Source organism: Vanacampus margaritifer, chromosome 3 (genome assembly GCF_051991255.1).
Source record: "Vanacampus margaritifer isolate UIUO_Vmar chromosome 3, RoL_Vmar_1.0, whole genome shotgun sequence".
NCBI lineage: Eukaryota > Metazoa > Chordata > Actinopteri > Syngnathiformes > Syngnathidae > Vanacampus > Vanacampus margaritifer.
In genome coordinates this window covers 10,626,720-10,653,213 of record NC_135434.1, presented here as the reverse complement: position 1 = coordinate 10,653,213, position 26,494 = coordinate 10,626,720, and the positions used below count along the sequence as shown (strand labels likewise).

The following is a 26,494-nucleotide window of genomic DNA, read 5'->3' as shown; positions in this document are numbered from 1 at the left end:
AGAGAGAGCACATGGAGGACAGCGTGAGAGCGAGGAAGGAAACAAAACAATGAAATCAGGTCAAATTGAACAGGCAAGATTTTTGTATGACGAGAGCGGAGCGGAGTGCGGGAAGAACCACTTGGAACTGTCCATCCTGTTCAGGGTCACGGGTTACCAGGCAAATATACCAGCCCACCTGGATTGGTCGCCAGTCAATCATTGGGCAGAGACACACAATTCACACTGGCAGTTGTACCGAATGGGTCTTGTAGACACGCCGCATGAAGATCCAATACAGAACAAGTAAGAGGTCTACAATTCAGACGTTTTTATAACAAATACAACACATAACTCATTCACTGCCATTGACGGCTATAGACGTCAAAAATTCATTTTAACTATTTTTATTAGTTTCACATTTTTTCTCACTTTTGTTAACAAGAGTATGAAAACCTAGGGAAATGTTTCTATTGTACATTTAGAATAGATATAAAAAAAATTCAGGCGATTAAATTTTTAATTAAAATTAATTGCATGACTTCAATAGTTAATTCACGATTAATCACAAATTTTATATCTGTTCTAAATGTACAATAAAAAAAATCTAGGTTTTCATACTCTTGTTAACAAAAGTGGGGAAAAATGTAAACTAATAGAAATAGTTCAAATGAATTTATGACGTCTATAGCCGTCAATGGCAGTGAAATTAAGTACACCCACCCAATATACAAAAGCTTTTTCAGAAATTCTACATAATGCTAAGGATAAGAACTTCTCCAATATCACTAAACACTTTTCAGAAAAACAACACTTCAGCAATCCAAGTCGGTAATACATTTTATAATTCTATAATATACCCATTCCAAAATCCTGTTCAGTCGCTAATATTTCGCTTAAAAAAATCGGTCTCTCTAATATATATATATGCTTTGTTGTACTGTTATTGATTGAAAAAAATAAAAAAGTACGACACGTCACTGCTGCCAACCGTGCGCATAAAAGTCAGTGCTCAAGCCGACACACTGAACAGAAAAAAACAACTATGGTTACATCTGTCCAAACTTCAAATATTTAAGAGACAAAAGTGACTCATCTATGAAACATCGAGAATTGCAATCTTGAGGTGACATAATGTCACAAGGCTCTCACAAAGTCAGGACGCGGTAGAGTTTTAGGATACTTCTCAGACAAACATCCAAGAGAGTACGGAGAGACCAATATCAATTTGTCACAAAACATAAAATTTACCATATTTGGACATAAAAGTTTTCTGCCTGACAATGCAGATATAGTCATCCAAGTGCACTGAAAGAAAATAAAGTGCAAAAAGTGTCGAACTCCCTCACCGGTCTCTGTGATGTCGATGAGGCCCAGCAAGTGCATCAGTTTGAGGAACATGATGACCAGGCACACGATGCCCACCGTCTGCAGGCCCTCCGTCTCCCACCGGACACTCATCCTGCCCTCGTCTTTCAACTTTTCGTCCACGGTGGCGTGCCTCTGCCGCTATATGCTCAATGCCGATGCGCTCTGATCCATGTCCACATCCTGTCACTGCGCTCGTCACTCTCTGTCTGTCACACTTCTTACCGGCGATGTCTCTTTTTAGCTCGCATGTTAATTGACTGGCCTTTTTCTTTCTGCACCCTCCTTTCTCCATTGGAATGCGTTTTTTTTTTTTGCGCTCCAGCCATTAGTAACTAAAAGGTGTGCTTTGTTAAAGGTGACATATTATGGAAAAGTAGCTTGTACACAAATTGATCAGCCATTTTCTGAAAATGAGTCTCTGAGTGAGCTGTTCTGAATTTCTGGTCCACTGTTACGTAGCAGTTTCTCAGTCCATGACTGTAAACTAGGCTGGGCGAAGATCCAGAGCCACTTTCAAGTGCTATACTAGTGGTCATTTAACTCACTCTGAGCATCTTTTGTAAACTTTTTGGACCTCATTGACATTATTTATGTGTTTTCCCAAAACCATTTTTAAAGAATTAAGGCAATGGTACTAAATGATTGAATACAAACAGACCAAATCCACTTTCCTTGGGTCAAATGTCAACAACGTGACCTCAATCACATTATCTCAAAGCCATTCCGTGACACACTTTTCCAATTGTTCACCGTCTCCTCTGGGATGCTCACAAGGATACGACAGCACAAGCGCTCAGTGGAGTCCTGACACACTCGTGGTGTAATGAAAAGGGAACAAGGAACGTTCACTCCCTTGGGTTCCGTTACACTTGTTCAAATCTCATCTCATGGGCAGAGATCACGGCTCTTGGCTTCCATCTAGTGGACATTTCTTAAACAACACATACAAAGCTTACATCTGTATTCCATTCCTTTTTTCGTTTTTTGTTTTTAATGGAGCAGAAGAAACTTCATGAGGGAACTAATTGAGTACAAAAACTCAAATAGCTAAAAAAAATACAATAATAATAATTTTATTGTCTGCTCACATAGACAAATAAGCCTTGTTCATGTATACAGCATTCTCCAAAATAATTAACCCATTTTTTTAATTTTTTTTTTATAATAATAATATGTTCTATGCAGCCCCACTAGTATTTGTGGAATATGAGTTATGAAGCAAAATCCAGCCGTTTTTATCCATTTTGCCACTTGCTGTCGACTGACGATGACATCGCAGTTGCTCATGGCTCAGGCAACGACCAATCACAGCTCACCTGTTTTCTGAAGCTGAGCTGTGATTGGTTGTTAGCTGAGACCTGAGCAACATTGATGTCATCTTCAGTCAACAGCAAGTGGCAAAATGGCCGCCCCCTGAGATGGATAGAAACAGCTGGATTTTGCATCTTAACTCATATTCCACTCACGCAATATCAACCAGAATACCATATTTAGACTAGTGGGGCTGCATAGAACATATTATTGTAAAAAAACAAAAACAAAAGGTTGGCTTTTAACTCATTCACTGCCATTGACGGCTATAGACGTCAAAAATTCATTTGAACTATTTCTATTAGTTTGACATTTTCGCCCACTTTTGTTAACAAAAAAAAAACCCTAGATTTTGGGGGGGGGGGGGTATTAGAACAGATATAAAATTAGTGATTAATTGTATTTATTTATTATGTAATTAATTTTTGATTAATTAAAATATTCTTAATTTAAATCGTGAGTTAACTAGTGAAGTCATGCGATTAATTACATTTAAAAACTGCAATCGCCCAACACCCCTAATTTTTTTTTATTTTTTCTTTAAAAAAAAAGTAATTTTTTTTTTAAGAAAAAATAAATACAAATTAGGGGCATCAGGCAATTACAATTTGGAATTGTAATTAATCGCATGACTTCACTAGTTAACTCACAAATTTTATATCTGTTCTGAATTTACAAAAAAATTCTAGGTTTTCATACTCTTGTTAACAAAAATGAAGAAAAAATTAAAATAATAAAAATAGTTCAAATGAATTTTTGACATCTATAGCTGTCAATGGCAGTGAATGAGTTAATACTTTTAATACTTTTTTACCGTTTTGTTTTTTTATCCGTTTTTATACAGCCACTTGCAACATTGTGAAATGGGGAAAAAAAACATGGCTTTACAAACATAACAGTGTGGAGTTGAAGAAAGAAATTGTTTAAGGAAATGAAATATTTTTCCAATGAAAACACAAAGCTATGAAAATGTTGCAAAAGGCTGAGGGTTCAGGGTTTGAATCTTATCTCAGGCCCTCTTTCTATGGGGACCAAAATGAGGACAAGCTACAGAAAATGGATGGATGAATGTTGTTTCAGGCAACAATTGTGTTTAAAAAAAAAAAACTATCCTCCAAGTAATCCGATCTAGCAACACCCAGACACACAAAGAAATGAGTGGTCAGTAATGCGGCAAAAATATCCATTTCTTATATCAGTGCAGCTGGAAATCTATATTGGCATCGATGTTGGCCAAAAATAGGGCCGAACTGGACCCAACCCAAACTTGACGTCGGACTTGAGAAGACCAAACTGAAACAGTAATCAAGCCTGTACCTTTACTCACTGACCTCAGAAATCTTGTCTTGAACTCCTCTCACACCTTTTAACAGACACAACAATGCTGTCATCAAACATCGCAAAAAGTCATACAAGTTGACGAATATGTACTCATAGCGGTGACGACAAGCGGAGCTAATTCGGACTCGGAGGGATACGATGAGGTCAAGTAGAATGAGGAGCGCAGTGGGACGCATGATGAAAAATTTTGGGTGCGGCTGATGGATGATCAATGTCCTTCAGGGCCCTGGAGGAGTTCCACGGGTTCCATATTTAGGCGGCCTCAGAGAAAACCTGCTCAATAGCGCATGTATAATTGATGCGAGGTAATGCTAAACCGGGGTGTATCACGACAGGCTTTGGGGAAGCGGGGGTATCAGAGGGCTGATGCGATTGAAAGGAGTGATGAATAATAAAAGAACATTACTGGGGCTTTTGCTGAATTTATTACTTACTGATGCTGAGCAATATTACAAACACTAATGTGGCGCCTGCAGCCTTCCTGCCGTAATTGTCTTGGCATGCTGACTGCGAGCCACTCTGAGCCAAAGGCCAAATCAAAACGACCGACGTGGCTCGAGAACAGCACAATATGAACCGAGGATGCCCCACAAAGCATGGAGATGAGAGCAGATTTGTGAGACTTTAGCTGAGAGAACATCTAAAGCAGCAGTTCTCAAACTTTTTAAAACCACGTACCAGCTAGAAAAATACTTGGCACTCCAAGTACCATCTTACGTTGCCACTTTTACTGACAACTTCTGTTTTGTGTTTGTTTTTTAAGAGCCTTACAAAGAGTGAACGTCACTGTTTGCATCGACCATCCAGAATATATGATCTCAATATTGTGAATTGTGACGCACAGAGGTTAGGTTTATATTTTGCAGTGATTTTTTTTTCCCCTGATGGGCTTTACTTTCACTTGATGCTTGATGGCTATGACAACATGATGCAGACACCTGGAGATTTCTCTTTTAAAAGAAAATGAAAAACCTTTTTCTTAGCAATGAAATGTACAACACGTAGTGCTTCTCCCAGACTTATTGGTACAACTAACATGTCATACAGGGTGGAATTTTTGCCATAGAGGCAGAAAATAACGGAGAAATCAATGTGTTTAAGTTAGTGAATGGCAACCTAAGATGGCTGCTATGGATGACTTCCCCTCCCAGGGGTGGAGCTACTTGTCACTCTCTGGCCAACCCCATACCTAAGTGAAAATTATAGTATCTGTGATTTTTCTTCATGATTATTATTGTTGAATATTATTGTTGAATTTGTATGTATTATATTATTTATTTATTCATTATAAAATCACACTGGCCACCCCCTTGAAAATGTTCTGGCTACGCCCCTGTCTCTATACGGTATACGTTTCTAGCAGTCTATCGTTCTAACTACCTGTCGATATCGCATCACTTGTTTCATTTGCAGTATGATTTCCTGTGTTTCTTCTTTGTCTTTTCACGTGCACAATGTGTCCAGTATTACTGCTGTATTTATCTAGGAACAACAGGCTATCAATTACTGTTGCAGGTGTAAGGTTTACATTGGATTTAATAGAAATGCTCCTTTGGTTTTTCATCCTAGAAACAAATAATAAAAAGCAAAAGCTTTGTAATAACAAAATGTCCCCTGCTGTTCTCTTTACAAGTCGATCCCAGGCTTCGTGCCAACATGCGCTTCTGTTTTTTTTTTTTACAATGCTTTGGTAGGTCAAATGTTTTCGCAGTAGCTCATATCACAGAGGTTTTGGACCATCTGAGGCAACGATAAAGCTGATACCGAAGAGGGCCCTTTGTTGACCCTTACCTTCAAAAGAAGACATGGGTTCCAGTATGCCAAACTGCTTGAGAACTGCCATGAAGAGAATGATAACCACGCCGATGGCAAACAGCTCCATGCCTTGGATGCCCATGGTCGCACGGGCCGAGCCGACCCGGGTCAGTGAGGGCCGGGCCGGGCCGCCCAGCAAACAAGCGTTCTCGCCGGATCTCAGCCAGGGAGTGACGGGTGGGAGACTGCATGGGTTTGTATCCGAGACAACATGAGAAGCGGGCCAACAAGCTGCTTGTAATGTCAACAGTGATGCTGAAGTGGAAACAACGTGGATGCCGACATATATGGAAAACCTTCCTCTGTGGATCCGGGAGGCGAGACGGGGGCCGTTTATTACTCGCATTAAAGGAGATGTTTCAAGTCACTTTCCTGCAGATTCCTGCTGACCCTCTTAAGGCTATTATCAGTCCTCACGTCATCGCTTTGCACTAAATCACATGACGGGTTCAACTGAGGATGTTTTAGCCCCCCATGGTCCTCACAACTTTGGGATCCAGATCTTTTCCAATTCGGTGGGAAAAAGTCCAACTGCGCAGTACAGTGGTGGCTTTATCATCCATACGACACCATTAAAAATAAATCACCCCATCATATGCTGGAGAGGCGTGAAGCCAAAACATAACAGAACACAGCCTGTTTCGGCAGCTGCTGCTCACTGCACTTCTGAGGCAGTGTCGGAGGAACATCAAAAGTTCAATGGAAAATTGCATAAAAGAGCTCAGAGATTCACTCAAAATGAGCCAAGAAACAACTTCAATGTCCTTCTCCTGCTCTGATTCTTGTTTCAGTAACCCCCCCAAATCCATCCAATCATTCAAAATTCAACTTCAATTTTTAGGCTCCTCTTTAGTCCACTTCTGCACGCATCCAAATCCCGATATGGAAAAGTCCAGGAAGGCACTTTATAGCGAGGAGGATCCGTGAAGGGATGCCCCTTGAAAGTGACTCCGCCCACGGTGCACCTCGAGGTATAAAAGCAAACTGCCCCGTGCGTTTTTATACCGCCGGCTATCCCTACTTCCCTGCGGTCTCACCCTCCTCCGCCTTCTCCTCTTCCTCACCATCTGATATGCGTTAAAGCCCTGAAAACGCCGCCCCCTCCCTGCATCTTCTCCGTCATTCCATAACTTTGGTCAGCCACCCACTTTTAACTCCCCACACCCTCTACACCAATTTCCATTTACAATTTTGTGACTTGCACAAACAAATCTCTTTTCAACAGCTGTGGCCAAATCGACAATGGATCGAATAAAAGTGTGAGCCATGTCAAAAAAAATATAACTGATCGCTCTGCAGTGGAAGGTGAAGATTGAGTGTGTGTGTTAATGCACTGACTAGGTTGAAGAAAGGAGACACAAAAAGGGAGACCAGAGTCAGCAAAATCAATATCCTTGTGGTCAGACAGTGGTGGAGGAGCTCCCCGGCACTTTGACTCTTTTTAAAAATCTCCACTTTTTTTTGCACTTAGGCAAAAAAAAATAGCATCAAACATGACATCAAGCATCGTTGCCAGCAACAGTGCAAGTGCTGCCAATAATTGTCATCGGGAAAAAACAAAGTGTGTGTGTGTGTGTGTGTGTGTGCGTGTGTGTGTGCGTGTGTGTGTGTGTGTGTGTGTGCTGTCAATCATTGCGCATCATCCCCTCAAGGTCAAATTTAGATTCTTGATTCGCACTCAAGTGAAGAAGAGTGGATCAAGTGACGGACACCTACACACCATGAAGCATTATGTATGTGCAAAAGGGGGGGAGGGGGTGAGAGAGAGAGAGTGTGCGTTTGAGCAGCCATTAGGACACTAACAGGTTTTTAAAAGGAGGGTTGTCCTCTGCCTGCTGACACAACAGTCAGTAAAGGCCCATAGAAATGGCATCATGTCTCACCCCAAATTAAAAAAAAGAAACCTTCTTGCATGCAACGTAAGATGAACACGTCCAACTCCTCACATAGAATTGCCCCCGCTCTTTAAATCCACATTCAAAACTGCCTGATATTGTCACATGGTTAAAAGTACTGCATGTAATTGCTGCCAGTCGAACCATAAAACCCCAAACCATTAGAATGAGGGTGAGACATCAGGATCAATGCATGTGGTTGTTGTCGTCTCTAATAATCTGTAGCGCACACAAACAAGAATGCGGGCAGTTGTCAAAAGCCCCGCGACTGCCCCTTAGTGGCTAATTGCAGGACTGTAGAGCCATTTTTAAATTTAGTCTCAGTTTTAGTCAAGTTTCAATCACGCTTGTTATTTTTTTTTATCATAGTCAGTCAACTACATTCCATTTTTATTTAATCCATTTTTAGTTGACTATAAATCTAACATTTTAGCTTTTATTTTAGTCCAAGAAAACAATTTTATTCATCTAGTTTTAGTCAACAAAAAGTGTCACCGTTTTAAACTGTCTAGTTTTAGTCAGGACAATCAATTTACCCCTGTATTTTTTTTGTCAGCAGAGTATGTTGAACACTTCGGATCTAAAACCATTTCACATAAAATGTACACAATTTTTTGGGGATGAAAAACAACCACACACAATTCCAGTATATCAAGTGGCTACTATGGCTCCATGCTATAAACTAATAGCTAAATTAGCCCGCATTAGCTAGCGGTCGGATTAACATTATTGTTGGAACATTATGGCCGTTGGATTAATGTTACATTAGAACTCTAATTTACTTCTCTTTTTTTTCACATTTCACCGTGAATCCACCTTCTGTCTGTCCCATGTGTTTGAACGGAATCCATCTTTCTTTTACAGAAACGTGCTATTCGTGTTGTTTGTGGTTGTGGATACAGAGACCACACTAAACTAACCCATTATTTATACAACTAAAAACTTTAAAAATGTAATGAATTGATGGAGTTTAACCGCCTTAAAATATTGTACAAAGTCCATCATGAAATTTTACCAGTTAATGTACAAACTAAATTTATTTTAAAAAAAAGTGAGTACAAATTAAGAGGAACAGACATTTTTTTCAAAATCTAAATATACAAAAAAAAAACAAAAAGAAAGATGTATTTCAACTCAAGGTGTCTGTCTGTGGACCAATCTGGATTGTAAAACAAAATTTTCTCAGTTTATTTGTATTTAAAAAAAATTTTTTTTAAAAGCATAAAAGCACAATTACTGCAAAAATATATATAGCACAAGGACACACAGTTGAATTATTTTGTTGTAACACTGAAAGCGTCTTGACCACTCGTCATTAAATTTGTGTTGTTTTTTAGTTGATCAGGGACAGACAAAACAAGTCTTACTTATTTCTGTCCCCTTTCATTTCTTTTGTTTGACTTTGAATTTGAATATTGCTTTATATTGTCTCTTTTCTTTTAAAAATGAATGAAATTGATTGATTGATTGAATTACAAGCAGGAACCTTAACCACGATTACTACCACCCTCAAAACGGATTTACTACACCTCTTCTATTGATCTCATTACTGTACAGGTGTACCTAATGTTGAGACCTACAATACGACTACTGCTACAGACTGAAAGCGATAAGAAGACCCAATTCCTACCTGAGCGATGGTACCTGGCTGCACTGTGTCCACAGTGAGAAAGACAGCTGGGCCGCGAAAGACGCCTGCGGGCCTCCACAGAGAGAGCAGCCATCACAGCTCCCATAATGCCTCAAAACAACCCAACGCACTTCTAGCTAAGCTGCTCTGAGACAAATCCAAACTTTAAAAGGACAAACGTGAGCGCGGAGATGGTAATCTAAACGTGACAGAAGCGCGGCCAAGGAAGACTCAAAGTCTCAAAGTGAGAAACTCGCTTTCCCTGCCAGGTGCTTGACATCAAAATGAGCTTCACACACACACACATCAGTCGTTGGGACCACATTTGAAAATCTGTTTGAGCCGAGAACAGAGCGAGGGATCGAATAGCGATACACAGCTTGTGACCTTTTACATCACACACTGCCACACGCCTCCACACTGTTTTCGATGCCGTCTCGAGCATTTCCGCTCCTCTGAACCCCTTCACACACACTCTCCAATACGCTCTGATTCGCTAGAGGTGTCAAAATTAGCGCGTTAATTTTCAGTTAATTTAAAGTTCCTTTAACGCCACAAATTTTTGCTTGGAAAGCCTTTACTGGGGGAATTCCAGTCACAACACAGGAGACATGTCCACGTCAAAATGTGGCAATATTAAATTTATTAATAATGCATATATTTGTGGAGACTGGGGTCAAGTTGTATTTTACAATTTTAAAAACATGCAGAATTTCACAAGTTACCTCATGTTAAAGATTAGATAGCTGTTAATATGAAAAGAAAAATGTACTGAGCTGTCACCGTCTTACAAATGAAAATGTGCCATCTAGTGGCAGAAAAATAACAGTATAGTACAGTACATCTTTTTAATTTTAATTCAATTTTATGAATGATTATGAAATTACTGCCTAAAACATGCAGCTATATTTATATTAGTTTAACATGTTTTTCCACTTTTATGTTAACAAGAGTGTGAAAACATATTTTTATTGTACATTTAGAACACATATAAAATTTGCGATTAATCGTAAATTAACTATTGAAGTCATGCGATTAATTACGATTTAAAATTTTTTAATTGCCTGACACCCCATTTGCAGTTACTAGAATCATAATTGATGCCATGCCTCAATAATGCACTCGGTGCATCGTAGAAAAAGAAAAGAGAAAAGAAGGCACTAAAGTTTGGAATGTACTTTGAGTACTTTTTGTACAACTGCTCCCCAACAAGGAGCTGAACAGCAAAATTCACTACTTGAAATATGTGCTTTGGCTCAATACAGGTTGAGCAACACTGGCATAAAACTTTTCTTGCACTTAGTTATTAATTAGGAAATGACTAACGAACAACATGTCTCCTTTAATGTATTACTTTACCGGTACGACATAATCAATCACTAAGTCGTGGATCATAGATATTTATACCACAAACACAATATGGATGGTCGCAAAGTGATCATTAAATATCAGTGAATCAATCTGACTGACCGCCCACTTCATCAATTGTTGCTTATTAATGCTGAACCAGCTGCTGAGAGGGATTTCACATCAACGACGCATTAATATGGGATTGCATCATCAACGACGCATTAATCTGGGATTGCATCATCAACAACAGTTAATCACTCGGTGCTCCCAAACAAGGGAAATACTAAACTGGACAGTGCAGCCTCTATTAGAGGAAGGACATTCTTAGAGGCATTACGGTGTGTCTTCATGATCACAGAATTCATGTGTGCAAAAAATATACTCTACATTGTGATGTCCCTGAACCCATGTGATACCTCATCTGAACACTAGAGGGTAGTACAAGACTAAAAACAAAGAGTGGGGCAGAGGCACTAAAATAGAGCTCAGGACGTGTTTTTTTTTCTTTCCCCAAAGAACCTAACCTATCCTACTTCTGGGAATGAAGAAGAGACAACAGCAAATTGAAATTTTGGGGTCTTTGCTGTATGACCTTGATTAAATCCCTCTTAATGAACATTGCAAAATGTCAATATAAGAGCAAAGGTAACTCGCACAATAAAGTGGGCTACACATTAAATACATACTGATACCCTTTTTTCCAAATTGAGAGGCAGGATTAAGATACATTAGTGCCAATTCAAACTGAGGCCGAACCGCGTGATATTTCTAGGTTTAGCCTTTCAATCAATCAATCCGAAAAGGTACAAAATGGTACAGTCTTGCTCACCATTATTGGCATCCATGAAGGTACATAATGTGGAATATCTTCTGAAAAAATGAATCAAGTAAATCCTTTTTTTTTTCTTCAGCAAATGTGTTTTATACTAAAGAGCAAACGGTTAAAAAACAATGGCCGGAAAAAATTGAAATCTTAAAACGTGCTCTGTTACTGGTATTGGCATCCTTTCCTGCAAATCAGTATGGAAACACATTGTGACCCACCTTTGGTAAATCACAAATGAGAACTCCCTGTTCTAAATTGTCTGTGCCCAATTGACATGAACTAACCAATGAATGATGACTTTGATGTTTTAAAAAGCCACCAGAACAGATTATTTTCATTTCCAAGATTTCCTGAGGGGAAAAAAATATTTTGAATATAAACAAAGTAACCCGCATCATCCCAGATCAGATTGTGCTGAACATTAGATTTTCTTCTTGAGTAGCAGTACAAATATCTCACAAGTGTTGGGATATTGTGATATCCTAGGAATGTTGTAAAAGTGATCATTTGGAAATGTAAACACTTGCTGATGTTTTATAGAAATAAAGTGTTGATAATCATTGTAAGAAATAACACGATCACTCTTCACAAGGATGAAAATCATTCATTACTGTATTCATAAGATATAATAAGTAATTTCGGAAAATGTTTTTTTTTTCGGAAGTGCGTATCATACTGGTAGAGTCCAAGCTTTGTTTCAAAAAGGTCGTGTCCCCTGTATAAAAATATGGTTGAAATTTGCACAAGACTACCTTGACCAGGCGTCCCAATGATGACTCCCAGAAAGCAGCGCAGCAGCTTGCCAATCTTCCTCTCGCAGGCCGACCTGCAGGAATTCATCCTCTCAAGCTTTGGAAAGATTTCCCCAAGACCTCAATTAGAATTCAGAATTCAGCAATTCACCCTCAACTCCGCAGGTAGCATTCTGCTTCCAGAGGATGCTCTGATGGTTCGACGAAGCCTTCCTCAAAGTGTTTGCCCAGTTTTTCCTGTAAGTGATGTTTGACTTCTTCTTCCTCTCTCACTTGTCTCCTCTACTCGTGTCAACTCGCTCACGTGACGTTGGGAACAGGGCGGACTTCCGGCTGCTGTCACTTCAGCGAGACCTGGACTCAACCACATCCTCCGTCTTCTGGCAGAATGCGCCAGCATGTCTCAACCTTGTGAGTGAACGCAGACTGTAGAAGACGCCAAAGTTGGTCCAGCCGAAGCCTGCGGTCTTCACCGCACTTCTCTACTCGGATCCGACTCGTATTACAGACCTCTCGCGCCCGGGCCCAGTGATCCGGCTTCTCCATCATGATGTGGAGCTCATTTTCAAACCACTAATTCAACTGAGAGTTTATGCATTGTGTTCATCTTGTCTTAAATCATGACAACACTAACCAAAAGATGCACAAATGTCCCAAAACTGCTCAACAGGTTACGTACACATACATACACAATACACTCTAAAAACAGTTGGGTCAAAAGTAACCCAGTTATGGATCATAAATGGACCGATCCACTATTTGGGTCCATTTGACCCAACTTTGGGAAAAATAAATAAATAAATAAACAAATAAATGAATAAACTAAATTGAGAGTTGGGTCAAATTGACCCAAGTAGACAATCTGAACCAACTTTCTGGGTTGTTTTATACAAAATGACTAAATTCTTTACCCAAAGTTGGGTCAAATTAACCCAAGTAGAATTTAACCCAACTTGATGTGTTCATTTTATACAGAATGACCCATTGTTTTGTTTTTGTTTTGTTTTTGGTGCAAAACAACCCAGAAAGTTGGGTCAAATCGACCCAAGATGTTTTATAGAAAATGACACAATTTGTGACTCAAAGTTGAGTCAAAAGTAACCCAGTTATGGATCAGAAATGGATCGATCCACTTGACCCAACTTTTTGTGTTGTTTCATACACTATAACTTTGTTTTTGTTTGTTTTTTAAACCAAAGTTGTTGTTGTTTTCCAGAACAACCCAGAAAGTTGGGTCAAATTGACCCAAGTAGACAATCTGACCCAACTTTCTGGGTTGTTAATTTTTGACCCAAAATGTACCGTATGTGTGACTTAATTGTATTGAGTCTCAATCAACAAAGCAGGTGTACCTAATGTTGAGGCCTGTGAATTGACTGCACGAGAACATCCTGTGAGCATTTAAATGCGTTTCTTTTGCCTTTTTATGCTTCAACACATAAACTGAACCGGACTCACAACATCTGCCATTGCAATATCAGCAGCCATCCACTACTTTCTATGACATACTTGATACACTCCAACTGCAACCCCACAAGCTGTTTCAACCTCACCAATATTGAGTGCAAACAGCCACTGCCGTCTGCCACCCCCCACCTCCCCTTCATTCAATACACATCTCCATCTCAATGCTGCTATTTTTAGCCGGTAGCCATTACCGGGGTGAGGACTCAAAAGAAAACAATACAGCTGAATCCCGCGGCACCCCGGGGAAGAAATCACAGCCCGGCTGCACTTTCGCCCGCCGCGTGACTTGGCGTGAGCTGCACTTCCAATCACTCTGGTGCTCTCTGCCACTTTTTCTCCTCAATGATTTGCTCACGGGAGTCAGAGGGAAAGTTCAAACTGCATGAAAAGACCAGATTAAAGGGGGGGAAACATCCAGAGTCAGATTTAAGATCGAGTGTAGTAATATCATCGAAGTATATCTTTTGCTATCTGCCTATTTCTGAAAATTAGTCTGTGAGCGAGTAGTTTTGCACTAACAGCATTTTCCATAATATCCACACCTGTATTGAGTTTCTCCATTCATGACACAATCAACTAGGCTGCCTGAAGATCTGAAGCCATTTTTATACACTATCTGAAACACTATAATGCAGACATCATGTCAAAGCTAAAAGGTGAGCACAGTTGCACTTAGCCAAGAGGGGTCATTTTGGGCTCCAGGTGGCGGAGTGGTACCGTTTCTTGCCTATGATGCAGGTTGCCGTGGGTTTGCTTCCCCGTCTGGGAGACCACGTTGGTATGTTTGTGTGAGTGCAAAAAAATAAATTAAAATAAAGAGGGTTCATTTCAGCTCCTATAATAATCCACCTTTATACTGCTCTTAAAACAAAATTATTATTTTTTATAAATAACAAGTAATATATCTTTGTTCATCTATGATGCCAGTGACACAAAGTGACATTCGATCCGTAGGCCGAAAACTAAATAGGGTGTGTCAAGTGCACTATAATTCGTGATCCTTGGGGTATTTCTCACAACATGACACACACATGTTATTAAGACATCGGGGAATTATTTTACAGTAAATTGTGACAAAAATAAAAAATCAGAATATATCTCTTTTAGGATAGAGAAATGGGAATATGACTCAAAGAGTAACTGCATTCTTGGCACCACTAGGGGGCGCAGGGAGATAACTGAGTAGAGACCAATTTAAGCAAGACTGCAAGGTGGATGAAATAAATTGACAGCCCTGACAGTAAATTCCACCTTGCGAGTTTATGAGCAAATAAATGATGGGACAGGAAGTAGCAGTGAAGTCGCTTTGATTAATGGGCATCCCAAGTGAGTGATCCCCAGGTACTTGACTCTGAGGTGAGCCGCTGCCCTCCTGGGAGACCACGAGAGGTCAGGAAGAGGTTAAGCAAATCAATTGTGTGATCAATTGGAACACTGTTGCTCACAGTTGTTGCGTAATCACCTCTCCCCAAACACACACAAATGATCCAACCCGGTCTCTTTCTTCTTACCTTTGTCCTGAGGTTGCGTGCTGGCGATGATCCATTTGACCAGGCAACACTTCATCAGAGCTTTGCGAGAGAATCGCGGCTTCTGCCACTTTCCGCATTCCTTCCCTCGGCCCGGCGCGGGCTCCACGCCATTGGCATCTCCAAGGAGGCTGCCGTCGACCACTTTACCGTCAGCCTGCAGGGAATGCGGGAGAGGAATGTGAGAGAGGAGAGGAGATAAACAGAGAGCGCTCAGGTCAATTTGGAAATGGTGAAGCCAAGGAGGAGATTTTAGATCAGTTTGTGATCTGATGTTAATTCACAAATGCTTTAAAAAAAATGTGTTTGTGTTTAACTGTGGACCATACACGATGTAGAAGCTGACGTGAATTATTTGAGAATGGGCATATTTAACTGGAAATGACACGACGGGCCCTATTTTTGTAGACAGGCACCCGATGTAAAAACGGGCACTTTTTGAATGTGTTTGTAAATTTGGAAGACCATGCTACACTTCGATAGGCAATTTGATGTCAAAATATAGACTCGATTTTAAACTCGCTAAAACCAGGTCTAAGTGGTGACACCGGTGGTGTAATGCGATTTTAGTGGATTTAACCCTGGAGAACCCACGGGGTCAAATTTGGCCCCTATAAATTCTGCTACTCAAATAACAAATACCTTTTTTTTTTTACAAATTTAACTTCAAAAATCCAGAGTGCCACTTCTGACCCCTGCATGGGGCCATCTAGTGGATGAATATTGCACTTACATGAGCCAGAGTGGTGGTGACAAGATGGCTAAAATGCAACAAATAAAACAAAAAATATATATTGCTCAATGTAGCTGTGTATTTGATTGATTATTTTCTTAAATCCTAAATAGTTTATTGACAGTTTTTGTTATTCTGATTTTTCGAAATGATACCCCTAAATCCCAAAGGGTCAAATTTCGCCCTAATCCTAAATTAGGGAATAAATTGAAAAAAACATATATTTTGGTGTTCAGTGAATTTATAGCAGTCATTTAATGTATAATTCATAATTTTCCAAAGAAGAAAAGGGCTCTTGGGTTCTCCAAGGTTAAAGTTTTGTTTTATTTTGGGGACTTTTTGCTTTTAATAGACAGGACAGTTGAAGAGACAGGAATTGGGTATAGAGAGAGGGATTCCAACTGGGGTCGCCTGCCCCGAGGACTAGCCTCAACACATAATGTGGGTTCTCAACCAGTGAGCTATACACCACCCTTAAAATATTGAGGCGATCCTTACAGAGTGCAATCAAAGCCCCTGTATAGCAGCATGATCATATTTCCTGAGTGATGCAGTCACACATGGGAAAGTACATGTGTTGACACGTGACAGTGACATGCGCCTCCACGCGTGTCCACTGACCAAGCACGGGTCAAATATCGGCACCCATCTTTAAATGTAAATAAACCCGCGTTGCGGCATCAGTGCTCGTTTCATGTAGGTCACGTTTCCATATGCAGCTCCAATTAGCACTGTGTAAAGTCAATACATTTCATTAATATTCATTTCGTTGAGCACTCGCAAACTAGCACTTGATATTTACTTTGCAATGTTTACGAATTATCCACAAGCTCTGTCTCTACAAAAATTCCAGCAAACTCCATTACAATGCTTTGACTTTGTAGACAAAGTATACAAATGTACAAGTATTTAAAGAAGCAACCGTGCGAGTGAATGTGGTGAGCGCAGAACAAACACAGGCTGTGTTAAGGAGAAGAAAGCAAAGCATAACAGAAGGCGCTGGTGCCAGAACATGGGGGATTTTAAAACAGCCATTTGATCCCACGGGTGTACGGCCATGCAAATGTCTTTGCATTGAAGAGTGAGAGATTGAGAGAGAGAGAGAGAGAGAGATAGAGAGAGAGAGAGAGAGAGAGAGAGAGAGAGAGAGAAAGAGAGTTAGAGAGAGAGAGAGCAAGAGAGAGAGAGCGAGAGAGAGAGAGAGAAAGAGAAAGAGTTAGAGAGAGAGAGCAAGAGAGAGAGAGAGAGAGCGTGAGAGCGAGAGAGAGAGAGAAAGAGAGTTAGAGAGAGAGAGAGCAAGAGAGAGAGAGCGAGAGAGAGAGAGAAAGAGAAAGAGTTAGAGAGAGAGAGCAAGAGAGAGAGAGAGAGAGAGTGAGAGCGAGAGAGAGAGAAAGAGAGTTAGAGAGAGAGAGAGCAAGAGAGAGAGAGCGAGAGAGAGAGAGAAAGAGAAAGAGTTAGAGAGAGAGAGCAAGAGAGAGAGAGAGAGAGCGTGAGAGCGAGAGAGAGAAAGAGAGTTAGAGAGAGAGAGAGAGCAAGAGAGCGAGAGAGCGAGCGAGAGAGAGAGAGAGAGCAAGAGCGAGAGAGAAAGAACGAGAAAGAGAATTAGAGAGAGAGAGCAAGAGAGAGAGAAAGAACGAGAGTTAGAGAGAGCGAGAGAGAGAGAGCGTGAGAGAGAGCGAGAGAGCAAGAGAGAAAGAAAGAGTGAGAGCGAGAGAGAGAGAGAGAGAGAGAGAGAGAGAGAGATTGAGAGAGCGAGAGACAGAGAGCGAGAGAGAGAGCGAGAGAGGCGAGGGCGAGAAGGTCTGCCGGCATTCCTGGAAGAAATGAAGTCAATTAGCATAATGAATCCCTGATCCGAGAAGAAGAGCAAAGGACGAGCAGAGGACGGCAGCGTGAAGATGAAGATATGGAAACGCTCGTTTCACTCTCCAAGAAAAACAAACAGATCAACATTCTGTGTGGTTGTTATGGTTGAACAATTTGACATTTTAATGAGTTTCGTCACAAGGACTACTTTGCCGGCAATACTGGAATGCCGGTCACACTGGACTATGCAACTCCTAAAGTGAAAATGAAGGGGTGGAGGAAAAAAAAACGACTTTTGAGCAACTTAATGTGAATATGGCCATGGTACTTTACTACAAAAATATCACCAAACTGCAATAAAAAAATCAAGCTATGCTAACTGTGTGTACACAATACACACATTATCCCTACATAACCAAGAATTCATCCAACCATTTATTCCCTCATTTAAATTAGTTCCAGCCCAGAGGAGCAACATGGAGGGGAAAAGCTGAGAATGAATCCGGCAGTGACACGTCTTCAGAGAAGAATATTCCCCAAACTAACAGCTGCAGGCAAACCATGTTTAGAACGCGGGGAAATTCTTTGCTACATTAGCGGCTTATTCACGCGCCGCTGAGCACGCCAACCTACATGACGCTGTTAACACGCTTCTCGGCGAGGACCTTCAGTCACTTAATGCATTCTTGTTTAGCCTTGGCCGCATGCATTACCACGCCAGTGAATCAAAACGAAAATCTAATCATAAGAAAAAAAGTCAGTCTGAGCCCTTACAAAATTGTCCCTGCTGACTCCGTAAACAAAACAAGCACACGTGCGCGCACACGCACACGCACTTCAAACTTGTTTCTCGCTTCGGCTCTTCCTTAACGCTTCAGCTAACTTTGTCTGAGGGCAGCACTTCTCCATCGTAATGTCTGCACATCACACACACACACACACACGCGCACACACGTGATATATATGGTAGAACATATGTGCGTAAAGCTCAGAGTAAACAGAGCAGACAAAAAATGGTGGTCATCACTGTGTTCCAACATAAATGATTAAACGTGAGAGGCTGCGGCGTAGTCGCAACGGGACAAAAGGAGAATAGAAGCAAAACAACATAGGGGAAGTGTTCTGTATGTCACAAGATTTTGAAACATCGAGACAGATGTACAAACACACACACGTCAAATCCTCCTTACAACTACAGCAAAACAATACAAAGTTCCACATGGTAGAAAAAGTGACTGCCAAAAAATGCCACCATTTTTCATTGAAAGTGCATGTGTTTTTTTAATATATTTTTTTATTAAGTTTGGGGGGGGGGGGGTAATTTTTATTTAATTTCCCAATGCATTTTAATGTGCATCAATAAGTCAGATTTCCATCCAATTGTTTAAAACATTTTAAGCAAATTTATTAAAAATGCGCAAAACAGACATGCGACTTATGCCCGTTTCTATCTGTTTTTCTTTTGCGAATATTGAGAGGGGACTCCGCCGCTGTAGGTGGCGGTATACACCATAGAAATGTGATCCAGCAGTATTTTAAAAGAAGAAGAAGAACACCAGGAAGTGACTGCGCTGTGCGATGACAAGTTTTCTTTGGTAATTCTTGATAAACCGTAGCGTTTGTTCCATCTTAAAAAGCATTAATATTCGCTTCTTTAATTAATTACAAAAATATTTCTGTTTCGTCCCCCCAAACATACCTTACTTTATCGTCTGACATTGCATTGGGACTACAAACGTACATGTGATGTAAGACGTGCGACGTGTATACAGTATCGTTTCCATCACCAAAATGATCATTTTCCCTTTTTCGATACGCTTCAAAATCAACCTCCTTTAAGCGTAAAAACATTTTTGCGAATTTTGGGCCCTTTTTTGAATTTCTAGCGTTTCCTTTCTGTTTTATTTTCATATTTCTTGAAAATTCAAATAAAAATGGGTGGATGGAAACCCAACTACTTACTTAGCTTTTCACTACTCGTGGGCCAGCCTGGTCCCAAACCCCTATGAATAGTGGGGGTCCACTGTTCAAAAAAATATAGCATACATTTCTCGTTTCCCACCAATGGACTGAAAGGATCCAGTACAGCCCTAAAAAAAAAATCCCATTACACCCAATCCTAAATACTACATGACAGTTGTGTCCAAATCTTTTCCTCTGAGGGACAAATATAGAAAAATAGGATGCAAGGGCCACTTGGATTTTTTTTTTTTAACTTTAATTTATCAAGCGCAGCAAAATCCGTCAATCAAGAAATTGCAATTTGTTTATATATTACAGTGTTTTTGAAAAACTGCTACCTGGTCAGATTGCTATAAGGCAAATAGTTTAGGATTTTACAAGATTTTGGGATTGTCGAAACTCTGCAACCCACCAAGAAAATATCGGCCCCTACGCTGAACAGCAGCCAAATGTTAATTGTTTAATTGGAAATAGTACATTTGCACGTTAACAAAAGCTGGACAGTACATAAAACTAATGTATTAGTAGCAGATGTGACTTTTAGTATATCCCGCGGGCCACTTAAAAACGGACGACGAGCCACAAATGGCCCCCGGGCCATAGTTTGGACACCATGCTATAAGAAATCCATTTGCTAGCCTTCTCATTTTTAATTAATGAGATAATCATTTTAATGTGAATTTTTAATGTCACTATTTAGCAGTTCAAATGAAAAAGGAAAAAAAGAAAATGAATCCTGATTTAAATTATTATTCTGACTTTAATTGATCATTTTACTTTGCAAATTGGCTAAGTTATAATCATGACCGTGAGCACTTGTTTACGCTTTTTTCCAGCACTCTCGAATAAATAGTATCTTAATTTTGGATACTTTTCTTTTTGGTGTGTAACCAATGGCATTATACAGTAGTAAAAAAAATAATGATATACCAGCATAACACCATTTGATTTTGTTGTATCTTCTTGATTTTCATTATTATCACAATTTATCTCCAGGATAGAATAGTTGTGTATATAACACAAATCTATCCTCCAGTCTTGTTCCCTTAAATATGAATCAACTCTGCAAAATGAGTTTTGAATGTAAAATTGACCTTATTCTAATTTGCTTTATATAGTAAAAAAAATATGTTGATGGACAAGATCCAGTCGATTGACAAAAGTATATTTTGAACATGGAATGACAACACCCTTCCTCCTTTTTAAATATTACGTAAGGAATCTTATTTAGATTGATTAGTATTCATGCTCATTTGCATATCGCATGAAGAAATCCTTTAATGTCCCTCAAGGGGAAATTCCATTTTACGCCCAGCTACAATTTTTCCCGCACACATCCCAGCAAGCGATTTTCATATTCCTCAAAGTCTTTAGCATTTAATCCGAAGCAGGAGGCCTCAGACACATTGACATGTGCATGTGATTTGTAAGGGAAAATGCAAATTTTAATTGACGGATAGCGGAAAGGGAGGCAGATAAGAGGGGGGAGTATTGTAGAGGCTGAACTGAACGTGAATAGTGACAGAGTAGAGTGGAAAAGAGCGTTAATGAAGAAGGAAGTGATGTAAAAAGTGAGGGACATTAGTGCATGAGAGCTCCCATTAATAAATGATGTGTTATTAACATTCGGCAGGTCCGAGGCAGATGACATCACTCATGCTCCACTTGTGTCTTTCTGATAATCTTACGCACTTGGAAATAAGTATAGAATGATGTGCCTGTGTCTACAAGTTGTACTGCTTAATACTATTAAATGGTTTGGTGGAAATATTCAAGTGACGTGTTTGTATGAAATACAAGTACCTTAAATGTAAATTTTTTATTTTTTATTTTTACAGTATTAAATTGTTACATCATATGATTATTAGTAAATTACAGTATAACCGACTGCCAAGTTATTCAGATTTATAAAAAAAAAAAATCTATTCTTTACACCGTAACATGAGTGAATCATGTGTTCAAAGCTTATTTACTGCACAAGTGATGTTTTTTATTAACGTTTTACAACCGTAAACTCATTTTCTACGACATCAAACTCCAAATTAGAATCCTCTACTTTGGAGGTTTGACTATTTAAAACACGTGCTGATCCAAGATTCAAATTCAAATTCAAATTCAAACCTTCCTTTAAATACCGCCGTTCATGTTTTCTGTTTTTTTTTTTTTCAGTACCGTCTATCAGTGAAAGTACGGAAGATTCTTTTGATAAATAAATGATAGTTTAACAGATGTTTGAGGCTCATTAAAGTAAAACTGGACAAGTGCGAATTATGCTGCATAAATTAGTGAGCAGCACAACAATCGTAAGAAATATCTCACCAGCTGGTGACACAGTACAGTTTATATCGTAATAAACATGAGTGCATATAGAGTGCCTAAAATACAAAACAGGAAGTGTATCTGACATTGTCAGGAAGGTACAATGGAACCTCGGAGGTCCAACACAAACATTTTAGAAATAGACTGATGGGTTTTTTCAGGGCCGATACCGATGATTAGTAGCCAAGAAGGCGGCTATTTGGAGCCAATGTTCACTTTTACTCATAGGGAAAATATTGGCGTCAAAATTGGAAAAAATAAAATACAAACTCCAACTCTTAACTTTTTGGAAGTTTTTTTTTTAATATATATATATTTTAATCTTACACAAAAGACATAATTGGTTTAAAACTAACAAAAAGTTCCGGCCAATAGTTTTCAGACTGGAATCGGGTTAGAATTTCCCGCGCCCTGCGGATGTCACGTAATGTGCGTGGTGTGTATGTGAAGAACGATATGTGCAGTTTCATTTTTCGTCTTCAGGTGGCAGTAGCGATTCGAAAATGGAATATTCTACGTTCAGTAGCTTTAAAATAGAATGTATTTATTAGGGGTGTGCCAACAAATCGATTCTCATTTAGTACGATTCAGAATCGATTTTAAATGTCCCAAAATCGATTTTATTTAAATTATTTTATAGTGTCTTCCCTTTGTTTGTGTGTGTCTTTATTGGGAGCGCTGTTCATGTTGTACCCAATTTGGCCACTTAGGGGCAGTGTGGTTCCACGCGGTATGATACACTGTTAAGTTGTAGCCACATTAGCGAGTAGAAGGAAAAAGTCACGCTCAAGTTATTCCAATAAAAGTTGTTTTTTTGCAGCGTGGAGCCGGGGTTTTTTTTGAGTGATAAAAGTCCGCGAGTAGAGCACTAATTAGAATTAGCGAGTCCGACTGGAGTAGATCATTACGATTCCCTGAATATCTATCAATTGAAGTAAAAATCATTGTCAATCAAATCATTTTGAATAAAAAAATCGCTCTGAATCGAAAATCGATTCTGAATCGAATCGCAGGCCCAAAAATTGGAATCGAATCATGAGACATTCAAAGATTCCCACCCCTAGTATTTATAAGTTTTTTGGATGAAATAAATTAAAGGTAAACTGAGCAAACTGTTCTTTCAAAAGTGTGTATTAAACTGCTAGCCATTAATCAGTACACCAGACAGAGCTCTCAGATTTAAAAAAACAGGTTTTGAATGTGCTGAAGAAATTCAAATTATATTTTTCCTGAAAATATTGGTCAAACTGCATCATGTTATTGTATTATTGCAGGGATGCAGACTAGCACAGTCTTTAAGCGCAGCTCTTACATTGGATTTAATCGGACTGTTCAAGCGTATGCGACACATTAAGCGAGCTTATTGCTGCTGTATAAAAGGGAGCAAACAGGGAGCGCGTGTTGACGTTGGAGAGTTGATACTATTTGTGTGCGGACAGCTTGCGCTCTCAGTCGGTGTGGCTGTCGGTGCGAATCAGAAAGCGGGGAGAAAGGCTCCGTCCATATGGAAGCCAAGCTGTGTGTGTGTGTGTGTGTTTTTGTGTGTGTGTGTGTGTGTGAGAAAGGATACTGTATTGACGTGTGAGCCCTCATGTGGAGGAAGAATTAATCCTCTCGGGGGCCCTCGGGGCAATAGAGGAGCCATGTTTCAATTACCCGCTCCTACTCGCTGCGGAAAGAGCGCGCACGTGGCATTGTGTCACCGAGGGTCGTCACTCGTCTTGTTTGGACCGCATCGACCGCTCATAACCCGAGACATGTAAGACCGGCGAGGCATTAATTGATTACAGATTGACATTTCTACAGCTGCTGCGCTTTTCACCTGGCCGCTCTTTCTTGATTTGAGGGTCGATAACACCTCTCAGTGCTATGTGAGCTTCATTTGTTTTCTTATGGGGAAGCCAAATCACTAAACATTGACAATAAAAACAACCGACTCGTTGTTGAACTGTGACAGAGGCGTTTGATGGCCGAGCCCGGGTACGGTTACGTCCTGTTGAAAAATTCAACGGGTCTAACCTTACGAATCACGCCACCTTTTGAACAGGTGGCTCCATCAGACACGGCGAGTAGCGCAATGTGATGACGCCCTGTGGATTCGTTCAAATTTCTTAAATGGGTTCAGTGAGGGCGGCACGGTGGGTTAGTGGTTAGCACGTCCGACTCGCAGTGCAGAGGACGTGAGATCGAGTCCGGGCTTCGGAACTTCCTGGGTGTATTTTGCATGATTCTCCCCGTCTCTGTGTGCCCTGCGATTGGCTGGCAACCAGTTCAGGGTGTACCCCGCCTACTGCCCGAAGCCAGCTGGGATAGGCTCCAGCACCCCGCAGCAACACTTGTGAGGAAAAGCGGTTAAGAAAATGGATGGATGGGTTCAGTGAGGTTTGTGTGTGTGTGTGTGTGTGTTGCATCAATACTGGACTGCAGAATTGTGTGCGACTGCTCTAATTGGTCTACACTCGACTTACTTGAAGACAAAGTCCAGCATACAAACAAGTCTAAAAGCACTGCATAAAGAGGGTGTGAGAATTTTGACTGATGGATCATTTAGAGTGTTCAATTAACCTTTCATGTATGTTTTTCACGGACACGGGGGGGAAGGCCGGACCCCCTAATTGGAAGCCACGACCTCTGCACTGTGAACTCAAACTCACGCAATCTGCATTCAACCATTAGTAACACAAACACACGTTCATGATAAGGTCCTTATAACGTCATTAAAAATGATTAATTTACTGTCCGACAGAAATATGATCAATAAGGTAGATATGACGCTCGTGCCCATGCATTTTATAAACAAATGTGTAAAAAAAAAAAATCATAGGTTTTTTTTTTCTCTTTCTTTTTATTTTTTTTTTTCTATGGAGAGCTCAGTATTGTTCATTCGATTTGACATGTCATCATTGCTCTCCTTTTTTTTTTTTTATATATATATATATATATAATATATATATATATATATATATATATATATATATTTTTTTTGTATGTGGGTGAGAATGTGTGTGTGTTGAAAGAGGAATAAAATTATTTGTCCTCTTTGCGTGTTCCAAAACTTGAAGACAGATTTAATGTAAGAAAAAACACCTTTGCAAAAATGTTTTTAATCTAACAGAGATCTCTGGACATCGTAAACAGCCTCTAATTCATCACTTAACAGGTGGAATTCAGAGCGTCGAATGTGTCTCTTCCACGTGTAAAATGGCTTCTTATAGTTAAAACCGACCGCCTCTCTTTCATTTGTAGACAAAACATACTCTCTGGGTACTTTTCCATGAGCGATGGCGAAAACAGAGTCAGGAGTGCGTGTTCAAAACAGATTCTGTTCTCAAGGACCAAATGTGTTTTCGCACAAAACCGCTGAGAAGGAACTTTTTTAGACTAAATAATATGTCCCAGCTTGAGGTCAGATTATACCGAAATCAACACCACCTGCTCTGCACAGGACACAAAACATTTCGACAAGGTTAATATAAAGAATTAAAATGTTAACAATGTATAACAATGGTTGATAAAATGAAATGAAGTATTAAAAATGTTATAATATCTAACAGTGTGTGTGTGTGCGTGCAAGCGTGGGTGTATTCATCAGTTCACCTAAAACCTATTAAAAAAAAATCCCATACTAATAATATAATATAATAATAAATTGCCAAATGCAGAAACATCAATGTAAGTTATCACGATGTGGTGGCTCTCGCTAACAGGCAGAATTAAGTAACCAGAATTAGGTTAAAAAATTCTATATACGTAGACCATGTTTCTATAATTCATACAATGTTAAGGGAAAATGCTGTATTGGGATGCATACATCTTAAAAATGATGTCACTGATTTAACTCTTGCGCAATAAATGTTTGAATCTGCTTCTATTTTAAAGAACGACACGAGCCAAAAATGGTCTACAGCCGCTAATGATGCTGTACTTGGCGGGTCCTGCCATCGAAAGATTGAATTGAATGAAAACAAGAGTCTTTGTCTGTTAGCATCTCGTGCCTTTCTCGCTTTCATTTTAAATATTTGGCAACGGGGCAGATTGCCGACTTATCGTAATTATTTTGGGACAACAATCTGTCGGTTTGGCTCAGCCAATGGACTTTTTTATCAGGCGCGCGGGCGCACGCACACGCGCGCACACACAGCAGATGTAAGAGGATGAACTCGTGCTCGGCTTTGGTTCTTTGAGGGCATGTGAAATAGAAGCACATTTGATGACACAATGCTTTGAGGATTTTTTTGTTTTTTTTATTATTAGTTGTACGCCATATATTTAAAAAACACAGAATTAAGGGAGAAACTTTTTTTTTTATGTATTATATACTCAACTGATAAGAATCCACCACAGATGATAGGTGATTTATCACATTCATTTTTGACAAAGTGCTTTTTTATTCTGACAAATACTGTAT

General features: G+C 39.7%; 1 protein-coding gene across 4 annotated transcripts in view; it reads right to left on the bottom strand.

Annotated features, from left to right (window-relative positions):
- The window catches only part of kcnip3a (Kv channel interacting protein 3a, calsenilin), a 45,304-nt gene that overhangs the window by 5,081 nt on the left and 13,729 nt on the right, over nt 1-26,494 (bottom strand). Inside the window, exon 5 of one of the 4 annotated variants that reach the window (XM_077561245.1) lies at nt 15,249-15,423. In XM_077561245.1, the coding sequence (XP_077417371.1) occupies nt 15,249-15,423 (175 nt within the window). Of the gene's footprint in view, nt 1-1,328; nt 2,590-5,793; nt 7,403-9,392; nt 9,464-15,248; nt 15,424-26,494 lie in introns of those variants that run through there. The other 3 variants (XM_077561248.1, XM_077561247.1, XM_077561246.1) reach the window with 3 other exon arrangements.